The 15,672-nt window shown below is 32.2% G+C and overlaps 2 protein-coding genes across 2 annotated transcripts; one reads left to right on the top strand and one right to left on the bottom strand.

Annotated features, from left to right (window-relative positions):
• Window positions 1-489: 489 nt before the first annotated feature.
• LOC126708566 (probable aminotransferase ACS12) lies at window positions 490-3,120 on the top strand. Its single transcript, XM_050408352.1, has 4 exons — window positions 490-1,158; window positions 1,245-1,379; window positions 1,965-2,125; window positions 2,235-3,120. The coding sequence occupies exons 1-4, from the start codon at window positions 709-711 to the stop codon at window positions 3,088-3,090; spliced, it is 1,602 nt and encodes a 533-aa protein (XP_050264309.1). The 5' UTR covers window positions 490-708; the 3' UTR covers window positions 3,091-3,120.
• A 109-nt stretch (window positions 3,121-3,229) lies between these two features.
• Window positions 3,230-4,972, bottom strand: LOC126708567 (uncharacterized). The gene is made up of 2 exons (XM_050408353.1): window positions 3,768-4,972; window positions 3,230-3,491 (listed from the first exon to the last, which is right to left on the bottom strand). Exons 1-2 carry the CDS (start codon window positions 4,557-4,559, stop codon window positions 3,381-3,383), a joined length of 903 nt encoding a protein of 300 aa, XP_050264310.1. The 5' UTR covers window positions 4,560-4,972; the 3' UTR covers window positions 3,230-3,380.
• Between the last annotated feature and the right edge of the window lie 10,700 nt (window positions 4,973-15,672).

Genomic DNA, 15,672 nt, shown 5'->3' with positions numbered 1-15,672 from the left:
AATATTTTTTTATTGGAGGTGAGTTTTAACAAACCCACTATTAGATTACATCTTCTTTTTATATCCTCCATACTTGCAAAATTTCTAGAAAATTAAAGATCAATAGCTATTTCATCAATAAATTGTTTAAATTGCAAGTTTTTATAATTTAAAATTATGCATAAAATATAAACTTATAAATCATATAGTAAATAATATTCGATTGACATAAAATTTGAAATGTACATTAAAAGCTTAAAGAATATGCAATTGAACAGTTAAATTTTCAAAATATAGTAATATTTATTTTATTTAGTAAAGTTGTACCCATAAGTTACAATCAATTTTGTAATTAAATTTTATCCTAAATTTTTAGTATATATAAATTATTAAAAATTAAAAATTACAAAGCTTGTGTTGGTGAACATCTGGCATTATTAAAAAAAAAAAAAAAAAAAAAATATATATATATATATATATAAAACACTAGAAAATCCAAAACCAACCAAATCGAATCCTTCCCTCTCTTCTCTCTCTCCTCACTCATAAAAACACACTCCCAAACCAACCTCTTCTCTTTTTGTCTCTCATTTGTCTATCTGTCACTGCCTCCAACACCAACTCCCTAAAGCAACCAAACTTTCCACCCTGACGGACTACTCAAGGAGACTTGTCAAAAATATATTTTTCATTTGACCGGCGGGCCAGCCTATCTCCCGCCAAAAGCCCATGACCCGACCTCGACCCCGAACCCCCGAATCCGAATCAGAAACCCGAAACCCCACCGGAGGAGGAGCCACCGCCATGCGACTCATAGTGCCTCTACAAGGCGTCGTTCAAGGCCGAGGCGGCCTAATCTTGGGCTCTCTAATCCCCTGTGCTCTCTTCTACTTCTTCCAGCTCTACCTCAAACGACACCGTTCTCCCAAACCCGGTTCCAACCCTACTTCCCCTTCTCAATCCTCGTCTAACCTCTCCGACCTCCAGCGCTCCTCGTCTCGATCCAATTTGTCCACTCGGGGCTCCATTGGACCCGTCCAGGTCTCCTCTCGGGCCAGCTCGATTGCCAAACCGAACGACTCGCCGTATTATATCGGGTTGGATAGAGTCTCGGGGGATCCGTACGACAGGTTGGATAACCCGAATGGAATTATCCAGCTCGGCTTGTCCGAAAACAGAGTCAGTATTTTACTGTTCTGTCCTTTTTTTGATTAATTGGGTTTGTGGTAATGGTTATTCTTTTGTTTTTGGTGATTGTATTGTAGCTGTGTTTTGATTTGATTGAGAAATGGCTTTCGGAGAATACGAAGGACTCAGTAATGGGAAGGGACGGTGCTGATTTGAGTATTAGTGGAATCGCGCCGTACCAGCCGTCCGATGGATTGATGGAGTTTAAAGTGGTAAAAGTGAATTGCCTTTTTATTCATGCAGTTTCTTGAATGCCATGTACACTTTTGCTTGTTTAGATTTATAATAAATGCAAATAAGCTTTTTGATTATTGAACAACAATTAAAAAAGAAGAAGCTTAGATTAGTGATAAATTTTTTTTTTTCATTTATTTTTTGTCCATGCATTTTGCTTTTGGATTGCATGAGCATAAACTACTTAGCCTGTCAAGGTTGAATGCCTCTAGATTACCTGGCAATGTGGGGTCAGTTGGTGGTAGGTTTTATTGGCTAGAGGCGAGTCCAAAGGGCCCTTCTTTAGAAAGGTTCCCTACGTTATTTAAAAAAAAAAAAAAAAAAAAAAATTTCATGTCCATGTATTTTACTGGTGGTGACATTCATAATGACAGTTGTATTTCTGTACACAAGTGACCAACCAATTGTGTAATTGGAGATAGGAATTGAGTTTGTGTTTGTGTTTGTTAGAATTATGGTTAAATGATTAAATTCATTGTTTCCTAACAGCTTAAGCTTTTGGGATTAGTGATAATTTGTCTGTGTTATTATTTTTAACATTTATTTTTTCTTGGACTTTGCAGGCTATGGCAGGTTTCATGTCTCAGGTCATGGGAAGAGCTGTCTCATTTGACCCATCGCAGATGGTGTTAACAGCTGGGGCAACTCCTGCTCTTGAAATACTATGTTTCTGCTTGGCTGACCCTGGGAATGCATTTCTTGTCCCCACGCCTTATTATCCTGGGTAAGTTTCTGTGAATAAAACCGTTTTTTGAATCACTAAGAAACACCTCCTTCTTTGATTTTTGATGCTCAAATGTACTTTGGAAGTTAATTAAGAATATGATCTGCAGTTTTGACAGGGATATGAGATGGCGAACTGGAGTGGAACTAATACCAGTTCACTGTCGTAGCACTGACAACTTCATTATAAGTATCACTGCTCTTGATCAAGCATTTAATCAGACAAGAAAACGAGGAATTAAAGTTCGCGGGATTCTCATCTCCAATCCTTCAAATCCTGTTGGCAATTTGCTACCACGGGAAACCCTGTACAATCTATTGGACTTTGCTCGAGAGAAGAATATCCATATTGTCTCTGATGAAATATTTGCAGGGTCTATGTATGGAAGCGAGGAGTTTGTGAGCATGGCTGAAATTCTTGACATGGAAGATATTGACAAAAACAGAATTCATATAGTATATGGTCTGTCGAAAGACCTCGCTCTTCCCGGATTTAGAGTGGGGGTTATCTATTCCTTTAATGAGAGTGTTTTAGTTGCTGCTAAAAAGTTAACAAGGTTTTCTTCCATTTCTGCTCCAACCCAGCGGCTACTAATTTCAATGGTTTCAGATACGAGATTCATTCAGGAATACATTGAGACCAACAAGAAGAGGATACGGGAAATGCATGATCTGTTTGTGGAAGGTTTAAAACAATTAGGAATCAAGTGTGCACAGAGTTGTGCTGGTTTATACTGTTGGGCTGATATGAGTGGATTAATTAGCTCTTATAGTGAGAAAGGGGAACTTGAATTATGGGACAAGCTGTTGAATATTGCTAAGATCAATGTAACTCCTGGGTCTGCTTGTCATTGCATAGAACCAGGATGGTTCCGGTGTTGTTTTACTACTTTATCCCAAGAGGATGTTGTTATAGTTATAGAACGGATCAGGAAAGTTGCTGAAACTTGTAAAATTTCAAGTTAAATTACTATGAATTATTTATATTTGTGCTGATTGCCATGTGCTATTAGAAGTAAATTTCTCAATTGTTTCGGAAAGGGTTGTAGACATGGATGGCTTCTCATTGATCATGAATTTGATGTCGTCTCTCTTGGAGTTCTGATAGAGTTTGAAATCTTGATACATTGCAGATTTTGTAAATTGTTTACAGCCTCAAGTCCCAGAAACAAAAACTACAATGATTTTAAGAGGGAACTATATGGTGGGAATTGACTGCAGAATTTTCATTTTCCACAAAGCATATAGAATTTCTTCTACATCAGTTTCAGTCTTGGCAAGTGCATTCCCTTCCTGTGTAATCCTTCCATCATCTTGCTGCCAGATATGAAGATGCAGCATCCAAATGCTCTGTTCTTCGTCAAATCCTGTCATAGTTGCATTCAGGCAAGATTAAAAGCTGTTTTCACATTCCTTATGCAAAATTACAGATAATTAGAAATATGACATTTGTTTTATTATTTTGTTGTCAATAGAAATCAACTTCTTATGTATAATTCCGCTTTCTATTTTTTATTCTCATTTTAATTAATGGTAGATGGCTGTTAATTATACCTACCAATTGTTCTTTAGTAGGCTAATGCCCAGATATAGTTTCAGGTAGTTAGAGACAAGCAAATAGGAAACAAGAGCTTGAATTTTACCATTGATAGATTCTGTTTTCTCATTTGAGCAGACTTTCTCTGCAAACTCCTCCTCCTGCTCATCATTATCAGCTCTCCAAGTGTTGGAGCCTTCCTTTCCATGACACTGCTATTGCTTTGACGATCATTATGTTTACTTTTTGGTTCCAGTGGAGCCTGGCAGTCATTTTCCAAACATCCAACCTTATTGAGAAAGCCAGAAGTGGGTGGCAACAGTGGAAAGAGGCATTCCAAGAAAGGAGCCCCAACAAGGCTTGCAGTGCCAGTTGCATAGCTGCTTGTACTACTGTCTGTTTCGGAAGCTGGTGAGGAAGGAGTTTCCAGCTCACCACTTTTATATTCCTCTGCTGAAATTTTCTCTACTGGAACAGCAGTAGAAATTGCTGTTACTGACACAAGGCAATTTGCTAAGAGAGAGGGAGGTGAGCTGAATGTATTATCTGTCTCAAAACTGAATGTTTCGACATCTGCTTCAAATGAATTGTTACTATAGCTGTGAGAGTACACTGAAGGCGAAGGGAAGCTGATGAGATTTGCTGGTGGGGTTAGAGTTACTGAATCTTGTGGTGGTTGTGAAAACGAGGGCAGCGGTGTGCCTGGCTTTTCCTCCCACAAGAAGGGCACTGAGGCAACAAGTTTGACTGGAGGTTTTGGAACTGGTTTAACTGAAGAAGCCTCGGGCTTCCAGTCTCTTTTAGGCATTCCTGGCCTCACTTCCCAAAGAAAAGGGACAGAAGGTGGTTGCCGAAGCTGCTTTGTGTTCGAGTTTTCTATCAATTCTTTCTCTACCATTTTGGTATTGGATCTATGCCCCCTATAGAAGTATACCAGTTTGTACCAAATATATAGAAAAAATTAGCTACTAACTTACAGTACATGCTAACTCCACCATTTTAGTGCTGGAAGATATTAGCTCATGCTAACTGCACTATCTTTGTGCGTGATGAGATTAGGTGACCTGCTTTCTATATTCTCTCTCTCTCTCTCACAATAAGTAAGCTAAACACCACTTGAGGCCTGGTCAATTGTGGTAAACGCTCCTGGCTGGGATATATACTAATCTTGGGGGATTAGAGCCTGCGGTATTTTTGTCCAGTGATTTCCTGACCTGAAAGCATTAAATTAGAAACAAAAGGAACAACCAAATAGCCCAAACTGATTTTGTGGTTGCTTAGCACCTAGATATCCTCCCCTGATAATCAGAATGAGAATTTTCGTGAAAAGAGTAGATCTTGTTGCATTTTTTAAGAACTTGTGGGAATATTAAAGTGTAAAAGATTGAAATATATGCCTTCTTATCAAAAAAAGATATGCTATCCCCTTAAAAAAAAAAAAAAAAAAAGAAAAGAAAAGAAAAAGAAAAAATATACTATCCCATGAAGTGGTACGTCCCAGGATAAAAACTATGTAGTACCCCAAATCTATCAATTTGAGTGAGTTTTAGGTAAGTAAAAAAAAAAAAAAAAAAAAAAACCCTATATTTTAAAATTGTATAATAATTATTTGATTATTATTATTAGATTGTTTAAACTAAAATTGATTATAGTATGCTTATTTTTGGGTAACCTTCATTTAATGGATATGACTTGAGTCTAGTGTTTTGTGAACTAAATTCAATACAATGTGGCCATGTGTTCAACATTTGTCACATGTCCACATTGTATTAAGTGTAGTGCATAAGAAGTACCGAACACTGCAATATATATTTTTATTTAAAATTAAAAGAAAAATAGTGTTTCATTGCTTGAAATTAAAATGGCTATACATCTGTCAATATAAACATTGGTGAGATGGGGGATATCCTCCCACCATATGTCTGTCGCATCTTAATCTTTTGCTTTTGTTTTTGTTTTTTTCTTCTAAGAGAAAATCTGAAAAATCTTATTGTTTCTTGTGCTATCTTGGTTGCTCTCACCTCTAAATCAAATGATCAAATTAATCGGCAAATAACTCCCCATGATTAGTGTGAGCACGAGGTTAAGAGGCTGAGTGTAAACACTATGCAAATGTGAGCAATAGCTTCATACTCATACATTCAGCAGTAAATGAAATTCTTTATTTAAAATCATATTCCTATTAGTATTGACAAGTTATTTATGAATGAATTTCTAATATTAATATTTTAGAGTAAACATCACTTGCCCAAGAACTAGCAGTCATGATACTTAACAAAAAGTTTAAAGTAGTATAGCGTTGAAGTTGGCTTGGAAAATCTTCTCGCAAATCTTTGGTTATGGATAAAATTTCAGATTACTATTCAACTAATCAAAATAAAGTCAGAAAAGCAAATCTACAAAAGGTCCTTGTCAACCTCAATTCAAACCATAACTTTCTCCAAGCAAAATTGAAAACTTCTGACATAAATTCTATACTGCTTGTTTTTTTTTTTTTTGGTAATTCTTTAGTGCTTGGTTATAGAAACTAGGAAAAAATAAACACACATAGATAATAGCTATGAACAAGTATAAGGACAGGATCTTTCACTAGGAAACAGAGAAAATAAAAAGTTAAAAGCAGTGGGAAAAATCTGAGATTTTTGTTTCTGATCAAAACCAAACCACTATAAATTTCAATTTTACCTTCATTCTGTTAACTAGACTATGATAACAGAACTAGCATAAACATGAGAACAAAATAATAAAAAAGAAAGAGAAAATAACTTATCTATATATTACTAAAAGCTGAAGCGTAGCGTTTAATGTTACTGTATTCACGTTGAGTCACATTAACATCTACGTCATTATCCTTTTTCTTTTCAATTTTCCTATAATTATTTTTTAACATTTACTTTTTAATAATTACACTTTCTCCGACCTTTCTCATACCTTTAACTTTTCATCTCCCTACTACCCTCAACCTTAATATCACTTTTCATCTTTCTTTGTTTTGTCTCTTCATCTTTCCCTCCCTTACCTTTTCATCTCCCCACTACCCTCAATCTTAATATCAATATTCATCTTTCCATTCATCTTCCTTTATTTTGTCTCTTCATATTCACATCATCTTCTATAAATTTGTTATTCTCTCTTCAATTCTTTGCATAGTTTTCCATCATAGAAATGTTGTTTCTCCCTTCCTCTCTCTCTCTCTCTCACACACACAATAATTTTTGGAGTATTTTTTTTTTTTTTTTTAATTTTCTTGCATCTCTGCTTAAGTTGATAAATTTTTGTGTTTGTTATAACTCTACGTTGGGTTGGTACGATTTAGTTGTGTGTTTTAAGTTTTTTTTGTTGTCCTTGATCGTTAAATATTATACTATTGCATTATAAAAAAAATAAAAAGATAATATATAAGAATATAATATATATTATTTTATTACATAACATAATTTGGGCAATATGGTGTTTAGTGTTATATATATATATTATATTTTTTTACTTTTTTAATCTTTTCATCTTATTTTATTCAATATTTAAACTCAGTCACATTCTCCATATAATTAAATTATATATATATATATTTTAATTAAACATGTAGGGGTAAGGGTCCAAAATCGTATATTTGGCTTTGGGATTTGTCTGAGAACGTTGATTGGTCCGAGGATGAATAAACAATTGTGAGAGTATTGAGTTCAGAGTCCACTTAGGTAATATTCCAGTGGAAAGGTTGGGAAAGATGTTTCGAGGAGGAATATCTCCTCGGATAAGCCAAGCGCAGATCAAATACATGTCCTATCATTCAAAGTGACCTTTCAAGAAACTCCACTGCTAGGGGCGGGCATCACGAACATATTGGAAGGATAGGAACTGGGAAATGTTTGAGATAAAGCTGCTGCCACCGCATTGAATGTACTGAAACTACTTTTCTGGTCGCATTTATGTGGAGAAAACCCTTGAACAGTGCTGCCTTGGCTACCACAACTCACAAAAAGCCAGAGAGGGTATCTGATGGGACAGGCACTTAAGGAGGGGCTCAAATGATCAACAAGTGTAGGATCAAGATAGTTCGAAATGAACTATATAATGTAAGAGACCCTCCATGAGTTATAGGAAAGAAAATGATAAAAGAAAGCACTGTAGCAATCTAAATTGATTTTATAATTGTTCCCAATTAACATATACTAAAACTGACCTCCTCGGACTGAGCCGAGAGTGAATTTATTTAGATCAATTCTTTTGGCTTTTGTTTGATTATCTTTCAAACCTATTCTATCTGTTATCTAACACATTAAGGTCTAGTTCCCCAACTCACTTTCTACAAATTTATTGTGCTGGGCTCATTGGGCCTATATCCCTTTACACATTAGGTTTGGGCTACAAAACGTGTTCTTACAAAACATATAATATTTAATTTAAATTTAAATAAATTAAATTGTACTCGCTTTTTTTAACATTTACACTTTCTTCAACCTTTCTCTTTCTCTTTACATTTTCATCTTTCCACTACCCTCTCTCTTAATATCATTCTTCATCTTTCCCTTTATTTTGTTTCTTCTTATTGTTATCCTTTTAGTATAAATTTGGCATTCTCTTTTCCATTATATGCATAATTTTTCTTCACAAAAAAAATTCTCTCTCTCTCTCTCTCTCAATTTTTGGTGAGATATATATATATATATTTTGCATCTCTGCTTTAGGTTGAGAATTTTTTGTGTTTTTTAGAACTCTACTTCAGGTTGATGCGATTTAATTGTGTTTTAAGTTTTTTTTTTTTTCCCCTCTTTGGTTGTTAAATTTTATCATATTGCATTGTAAAGAATTAAAGATAGTATATAAGAATGTAATATTATAATATTACATAATATGATTTAAATAATTTGGTATTTATTTAAAGATAATTAATTTGATGTTTATTGTTATATCTTTTATTTTTACTTTTTTTCTTCTCATATTATTTTATTCAACATTATTATTATTATTATTGTTGTTGAATTAATATATTAGATTGTATATTTTTTAAAAGTCTATATATTAACTTGAAAGAAAATGAAAAACCAACTATTAATCAATAATAACTAAAACAATAATATTATCACGTGCAATGTGCGGGTCTACAACTAGTTTAACGTAAAGAGGAAATGTAACAATAGAACAAGGAAATATAATGGTAGGTTGCAATCTCACAACACGTACTTGATGATGCTAAATATATCCACTCCAAATTAAAATTTCCTACAAGCAAATTTTGAACTGTAATCGTGAGAATCTAACATCTACTTTCACAAACATAATCCCCCACAAACCAAGATCCATAGGATTGATTTAAACCAGTGAAATTCTTGAAGCAGCCCATTGACTAAGTGAAAAGATTTAAAAGTTCGAACATCTTAGCTTATACATGAGAAATTTTAACAACTATTTCCCCTGGAACTAAAAATTTTACAGCCAAAAAACGTGAGAATACTCAGTTTGATGAATGAAAGTTAAACAGCCTGGAAAAAGGATATGACCAAAAAAAGAGCAGTCCTTAACAAAAATTTAGAATCACAAAAACCACCCTTTGATTTTTATTACTGCCTTGTCTATGAAATGAAATCTCAGAAATACATGAAAGATGTTATCCTCTCTTTTGATTTGTAAACTAAAGAATTCTTTAAAAGCCAAAGATCTATATATTACTAAAAACTGAAGCGTAGCGTTTAATACTGCTGCTCTCATATTACGCTATATCAGCTGCCACGTTATTTTTTTTAAAATATAATTTGTCCTATAATTTTAAAATAGTTTTTACAATTTTCAGCCCTATAAATGCAACCCACTACTTATTTATTTTCTTTCACCACATCATTATCCTATTTCTTTTCAATTTTTCTCTAATTTTTTTAACATTTACTTTTTTTTTTAATATTTACACTTACTCCAACCTTTTTCCCTCCTTTACCTTTTCATCTCCCCACTACCATTTACTTTAATATCACTCTTCATCTTTCCTTTCATCTTCTCTTATTTTGTCTTTTCTTATTCACACTATTTCACTATAAATTTGTCATTCTCTTCCATTCTCTACATAGTTTTTTCTCATAAAAAAGGTTATTTCTCTCTCTCTCTCTCTCTCTCTCTGTTGATTATTTATTTATTTTATTTTACTTGCATCTTTGCTTTAGGTTTATAATTCTTAACTAATTTTAATAACTTTTTGGAATCAATGTTTGGCCTGTATGATGTCATTGATAAATCTTTGTTGTAGAAAGGATATGATGGTGAAATACTTCAGTTCCTTAGGATTGCTTGCAGCTGTGTTCAGCCTTGTACCTATAGAAGGCCAATGATGCTTAAAGTGTGCATGAAATTGAAGGCTATCGGCATGGTTGTCAAAATCCCGATCTGAATCTTACGATCCTACGATTTTACGATCCCACCTACCCAAACGATCTAAATCTTTCAAGGATCTTTGCGATCGTTCAAAATCGGTAGGATCGTATGATTCTGACGATCCCAAATGACTTTGGTTTCTTGTAATCTTCTTTAACTTAACAGATGGCTCAGTTGGACCTAAATGAAAAATAAAATCCCAATAGACCAAATTTTTCCACTCTAATATAGAGAGAGTGTCAGTTAGACTCAAATAAAAAATATTCCAATAGAGTGTCACATTTTGATGTTTTTGGCATCTTTAAATAATGCTTATAAATGAATGTAGTGATGTATGATAATTATATCAATGAATATATAATTTATGTGATTATTTAACATACCAATGTGTATTTTTTGTTTTTTTCTCAAATAATGTAGGATCTTACGATCCACGATCCGATCCTACGATCCACGATCCCACCTACCTCCCACGATCCTACGTAGGATCCCGATTTTGACAACCTTGGCTATCGGGGAGAGAGATGGCCTCGCTGTTAAAGAAGATTTTGAGGTACTAATGCAACCTAAATTTGCTGTTGCTATCATTGAAGAGGATGTAATTGTCACAATTCATAGCAACTGACGATGCTTGAAGTGTGCATGACATTAAAGGCTATAGGGGACAGATGGCCTCGCTGTTAAAGGTGATATTAAGTTACTAATGCAACCTGAAATTGCTGCTGTTATCATTGAAGAGGATGTAATTATTACAGTTCATACCAACTAACCATGAATCATGTATATATCATGTATATGTTGTAAATGAAATACTAATATCATGTATATTCTCTTGCAATTTTGCATAATTAATCTTTTTGTTTATGTGTTTCAGTGTTTTTTGAATATAAAGGATGTCAACAATATTGATTTTATGGGAAAAATTACATAAAATATTGAGATTTTATTTTTTATTTTTATTTTTATATTACAATCTACTAAAAATGCTTTTTAAATATTTAAAACCTTTCTATTTTTTATATTACTGACATGTTTAACAAAAAAATATAAATAGATTATTGACTTTATATATTCATCTTTGGTGGTTTAACATTATATATAATTTTACCTTTACATATTTATCTACTTTAATTTAGATGTTTATAACTAAATAATATTATCAATGAAGAATAAAAAAACCAAAAATAATGTCTATACATATCTATACTATATATAATAATGGAGTTCTGTAATAAATTTTATAAAGTTCTTTATGCACTACATCTTTAGCATCTTTTTTTATTATTTGCAATTCTTACTTTGTTCAACTTTTCATCTTCTTCAATTATTGTCTTTTTTAGTTCAATATTTCATCCCCTCCAATAATTTTATTTTCTTTTAAATTTTCATTTGATTTTCTTTAGATTTAAAATTTTTTTCCATTATATCTTCTTAAATTCAATATTTTCACTTCATTCAACCTTTCATCTACTTCCACCCTTTCTCTTCCATCTTAATTTTCATATAAATTTCTTCTTACTTCATTTACACCTCTCTCCCCTATTTTTTCCAAGTTATCCATGACAAAAAGTTCAATACTCTCTCTCTTTCTCCAATTTTGTTTCTCTTTTGGTTGATTTTTTTTTTCAACCACTTTTTTTTTTTCCTACTAATGGTTCTTTTTGTTATTGCTGTATTATTTTTATTATTTATTTATTTCCATCTCAATACTAGAAAAAAAATGTAATTCAATTTTGGGATTTCATGATGAATGAGTTTGAGTTTTCATGGTCTCAAAACTATTCAAATATGTTTTTTCTTTTTCAAAATTGATTTGAATTGAGCATTTGATCACGTTTGTTATAAATTGCTTTATGGTTGCCCTTCTCTAGATTGCAGGAATGTTACTTTCAATATGTTTGCCATAATGTTTTTCTGTCTGATAATTAACTTCAATGTGATGTTTTCCATTTTGGTCTTTATTTTATAGTAAGCATGTTATTCATTTTTATCAAAGATAAATCGTTATTGTTTTCCTTTTCCTATTGTTTTATATGTTGACCTAAATTTCATTTTCATCTTTGTTTTGTTTGTCAATTTCTTGACAGATATCAACAATTAAGCCTTGCAATCACTGGAAGCTTTTTATTCTATTGAAGTTCATACCAATCAATTGGTAATTATTTTTTTTCTTAGAACCTTTTGAAGGAAAGGGGAATAAATTTTTTGTTTTTCTTGGGTGGTGCTTGATAATTTGCTCTTTATGGTTCAACACACATTAGCTATAAAAGATTTCTCTTTCCTTATATTAATAATTTGATGTTTATTATTTAATTGGACTGTTTGGTGTCCCAGAAATTGTGGGCCAATGGAAGAGAAAACAAAGTAGAGTTTGAAGCTTACTTTTTTTTTTTTTTTTTTTTTTTTTTTTTTGTTGTTGTTGTTGTTGTTGTTGTTGTTGTTGTTGTATAGAACTTGGGGTGTAACAATTTAAATCTTTTTATCTTAACTTTTTAAAATGAAACTCTAATTCTTCAAAGCACACCAGCTTAAGCAGATTGTTGTGTTGTGGCTGGAATTTTTGTGTTTTGGACCTTAGTTGGCCTATTTGGTTGACAAACAACTTTGGGGATTGTTTAGATTTTGAGAAATTGTTTGGGATTTTAGGAGTGAGGAAATTCAAAGAACTAAATTCTTTTAAAATTCCATTAGTATCTAGCTTTAAGCTAATTGTTATGCGAATGGAGAAACTAATTGGTTCTTGATTCTTGAATATCTATCTATAATATTGTGTACATGAACAACAGTTGGGTTTTTAGTTTTAGATTTTGGATTATGCTACTTTCTTTCAACTACTTGATTTTCTTTTTGGAATTGTCTCCTATTGAAGGTCTAGAATATTGTGTACATGAGTTTTAGACAAAACATAACATAATATGATATAGCTGATTTGATGCAATGAAGTTAGGAGCAACTGCTATTTTTAGGGCATAGCAGCTGATACATTATGATAATTTCCCATAGCCATTTAAACTTCATGACTTGGAATGCTAATAGCCATCTTCTCTGAGGCAAAAACAATTGGTTGAGTTCAATAAGTTTGCCACTAACTCTGACCACAACATCATGATAATATAAGTGACTCACACACTTACAATTCGTATATGCACTATTTTGATTCTTTGTGGAAATTCAAAACATTGATAAAATGAATGTAATGGCAAGTGGATGATTTGTATATAGACACGTTGATGAATGTGTGTAGTGGACATGAGTAGAATCAATGGCATGTGTTTGAGAATTTGGTCTTTGATGGAAATTAGTATAAGTGAGGGTCTATTAAATTTTTACCTCTTTATCTCCCCACTATTCTCTACTTTATTGTCTTTATCTTCCCACTACTCTCTACTTTACTGTTATACTTCCTTCATCATTTTCTCTATATTATATTTTGACTTTTCTTCTCCCCATTTTATTTTGTATAAATTCGATATTATTTCTTCCATTCAATCCATATTTTCCCTACAAAAAAATTGTAAATACTCTCTTTCTCCCTCTCTTGTGGATTTTTGTTCTTTCTTATAATTCTGATTAAGGTTGATGGTTTTTTATTTTTAAAAATGTGTTTTGGCATTTTTTTTTTAATTTCCCATTATAGAGTCTTCTCTCTCCCTTTTAAAGCTTTGGTTGAATTTTGATTTGGGTTAATACTTAGTTTTTTAGAAATAGGAATTTGAGTTTATGTCAAAACACATTCTACATGGCTATGAATTTGAATATACTTACCAATTTTGAGTAATAAATTATATAAAGTATGTCTTTAATTCCTTTTGTTTCATTTTAATTTTTGTTAAGATAACATTGTAATTTTGTGATGAATTTTTATTATTATGATAATCTCATTATTCCTTAAGAGATGAAAAATTTGAATAATAAATTTGAAACTTATAAAGTTTAGTTGTATATCAAATATAACACACTACAACATAAGTTAGAAAAATATAGTTCATCTTAAAAAAATATTAATCAAACATACAAAATATAATAGTATGATATATTTGTACTTTGTAGATATAAAAGAATGAAAAATACTTGTAGAGGTTTTTTAAAAAATAAATAATATTTGAAGTAATTGCTAATTTTTATATATTACACCCCATTACAAAATATTTATATATTCTCAAGCATTGCGTGGGTCTGCAGCTAGTAATAGTAAAAATCCTAGGCATAAACATTCTGTACACCATCCGGAATTTGTGAACTGTATTCACATCAAACTCACCTACCAAATGCATTTTATATTGTCTTATTGTCTAACAGGTCATAAAAAATGTCGGTATAGTCAACGATTACAAGATCTAGTCTTATCAATCATCAAATTTCATGGTATTGCCTAGAGCCTTGTAGCTCGGCGACATTATCGGAAAACCAGGGTTCAAATCGCCACTCCCCCACCTGTTGCCATATTTTTCTAATTGTTATCTTACACTACGTATCATATTCAGTATCTATAACTGCACCCATCATCTAACCAATAAATAAGATACCACTTTTTTCAAATCCCTCTAAAGCCTTTACCATGAATAAGATTTCAAATATTACGATGTACCCAATGGAATATATGTTTTTCAGAGGTAAAAGTAGAACAAGCAAACGATACACAAGGCCACAGAATCCGGTGTTAATTGGTAGGAGCAATAAGAAGATGAATTTCATCAGGGACGGAACCAGGATTCATACCTAGGGAGGGCAAAGCTTAAAACCAAAAAAAAATTTATGAAAATAAAAACTAACATCTATTTCATATTCAACAAAATACTACATACAAAATAAGTATTTCTTAAACATTTCATATTATAAAACACATTAACAAAGTATAATATACAAAATAAGTGTTTCTTATTTTGTGCGCGATTTTTGCTTAGTCCATATTTATTTTTTTATTTTGTTTTTGTAGTTAAAGGGGCATGAATTTTATTTATTTATTTATTTTCTTGTTAGTCAATATCTAAATATTTTAGAAGAGGAGAGACAAATATATATATATAAGGACAAATCTTAATTTTTTTATACTAGTTTTTTTTTAATGTGTGTGTGTGTGTTGGGGGGGGGGGGGGGGGGGCAATGGCCCCCCTCTGCCCTAGTGTAGATCCATCCTTGAATTTCATCAACACCCTCCCACCAAGCCATGGAAATTAAAAAAGCATATAACAAAAGCGTTTCAACTCTGGCCCTATCGCCCTACCAGACCAATCACAAAAAAATGGAATCGACATTGATGAAGTTTGAACTAAAAATTGAAAATTGAATGGAGAAAAGAGATATGGCTACTCTTTTGGGTTTAAGGGAAACAAAAATATATATACTTTCTGCATCGAATTGACTGAAGTGGATTGAAATGCCACTCTGATATGGCTCAACAAAAATGTAACAACAATAAATGTTATGTTTAAGCTTGAAGATATTATATAGATAAGATATAGATTGGGTAAAATATAGTATAAAAAAAAGATGTCTCATGTTTCGTGCTCAAGATACGTCATGATTAATTGGGGGGAAAATAGGGTAGTGACGAACAGAAGAACATTATTAAAAATGATGTCAAACGTTTGGACTAAGATCAAAATATGACATATCGAGGATGAGTCAACCCAAACATAGAGGGTGTAATA

The sequence above is a fragment of the Quercus robur genome, chromosome 12 (genome assembly GCF_932294415.1).
Source record: "Quercus robur chromosome 12, dhQueRobu3.1, whole genome shotgun sequence".
Lineage (NCBI taxonomy): Eukaryota > Viridiplantae > Streptophyta > Magnoliopsida > Fagales > Fagaceae > Quercus > Quercus robur.
This window is presented reverse-complemented; position numbering and strand designations above follow the sequence as displayed.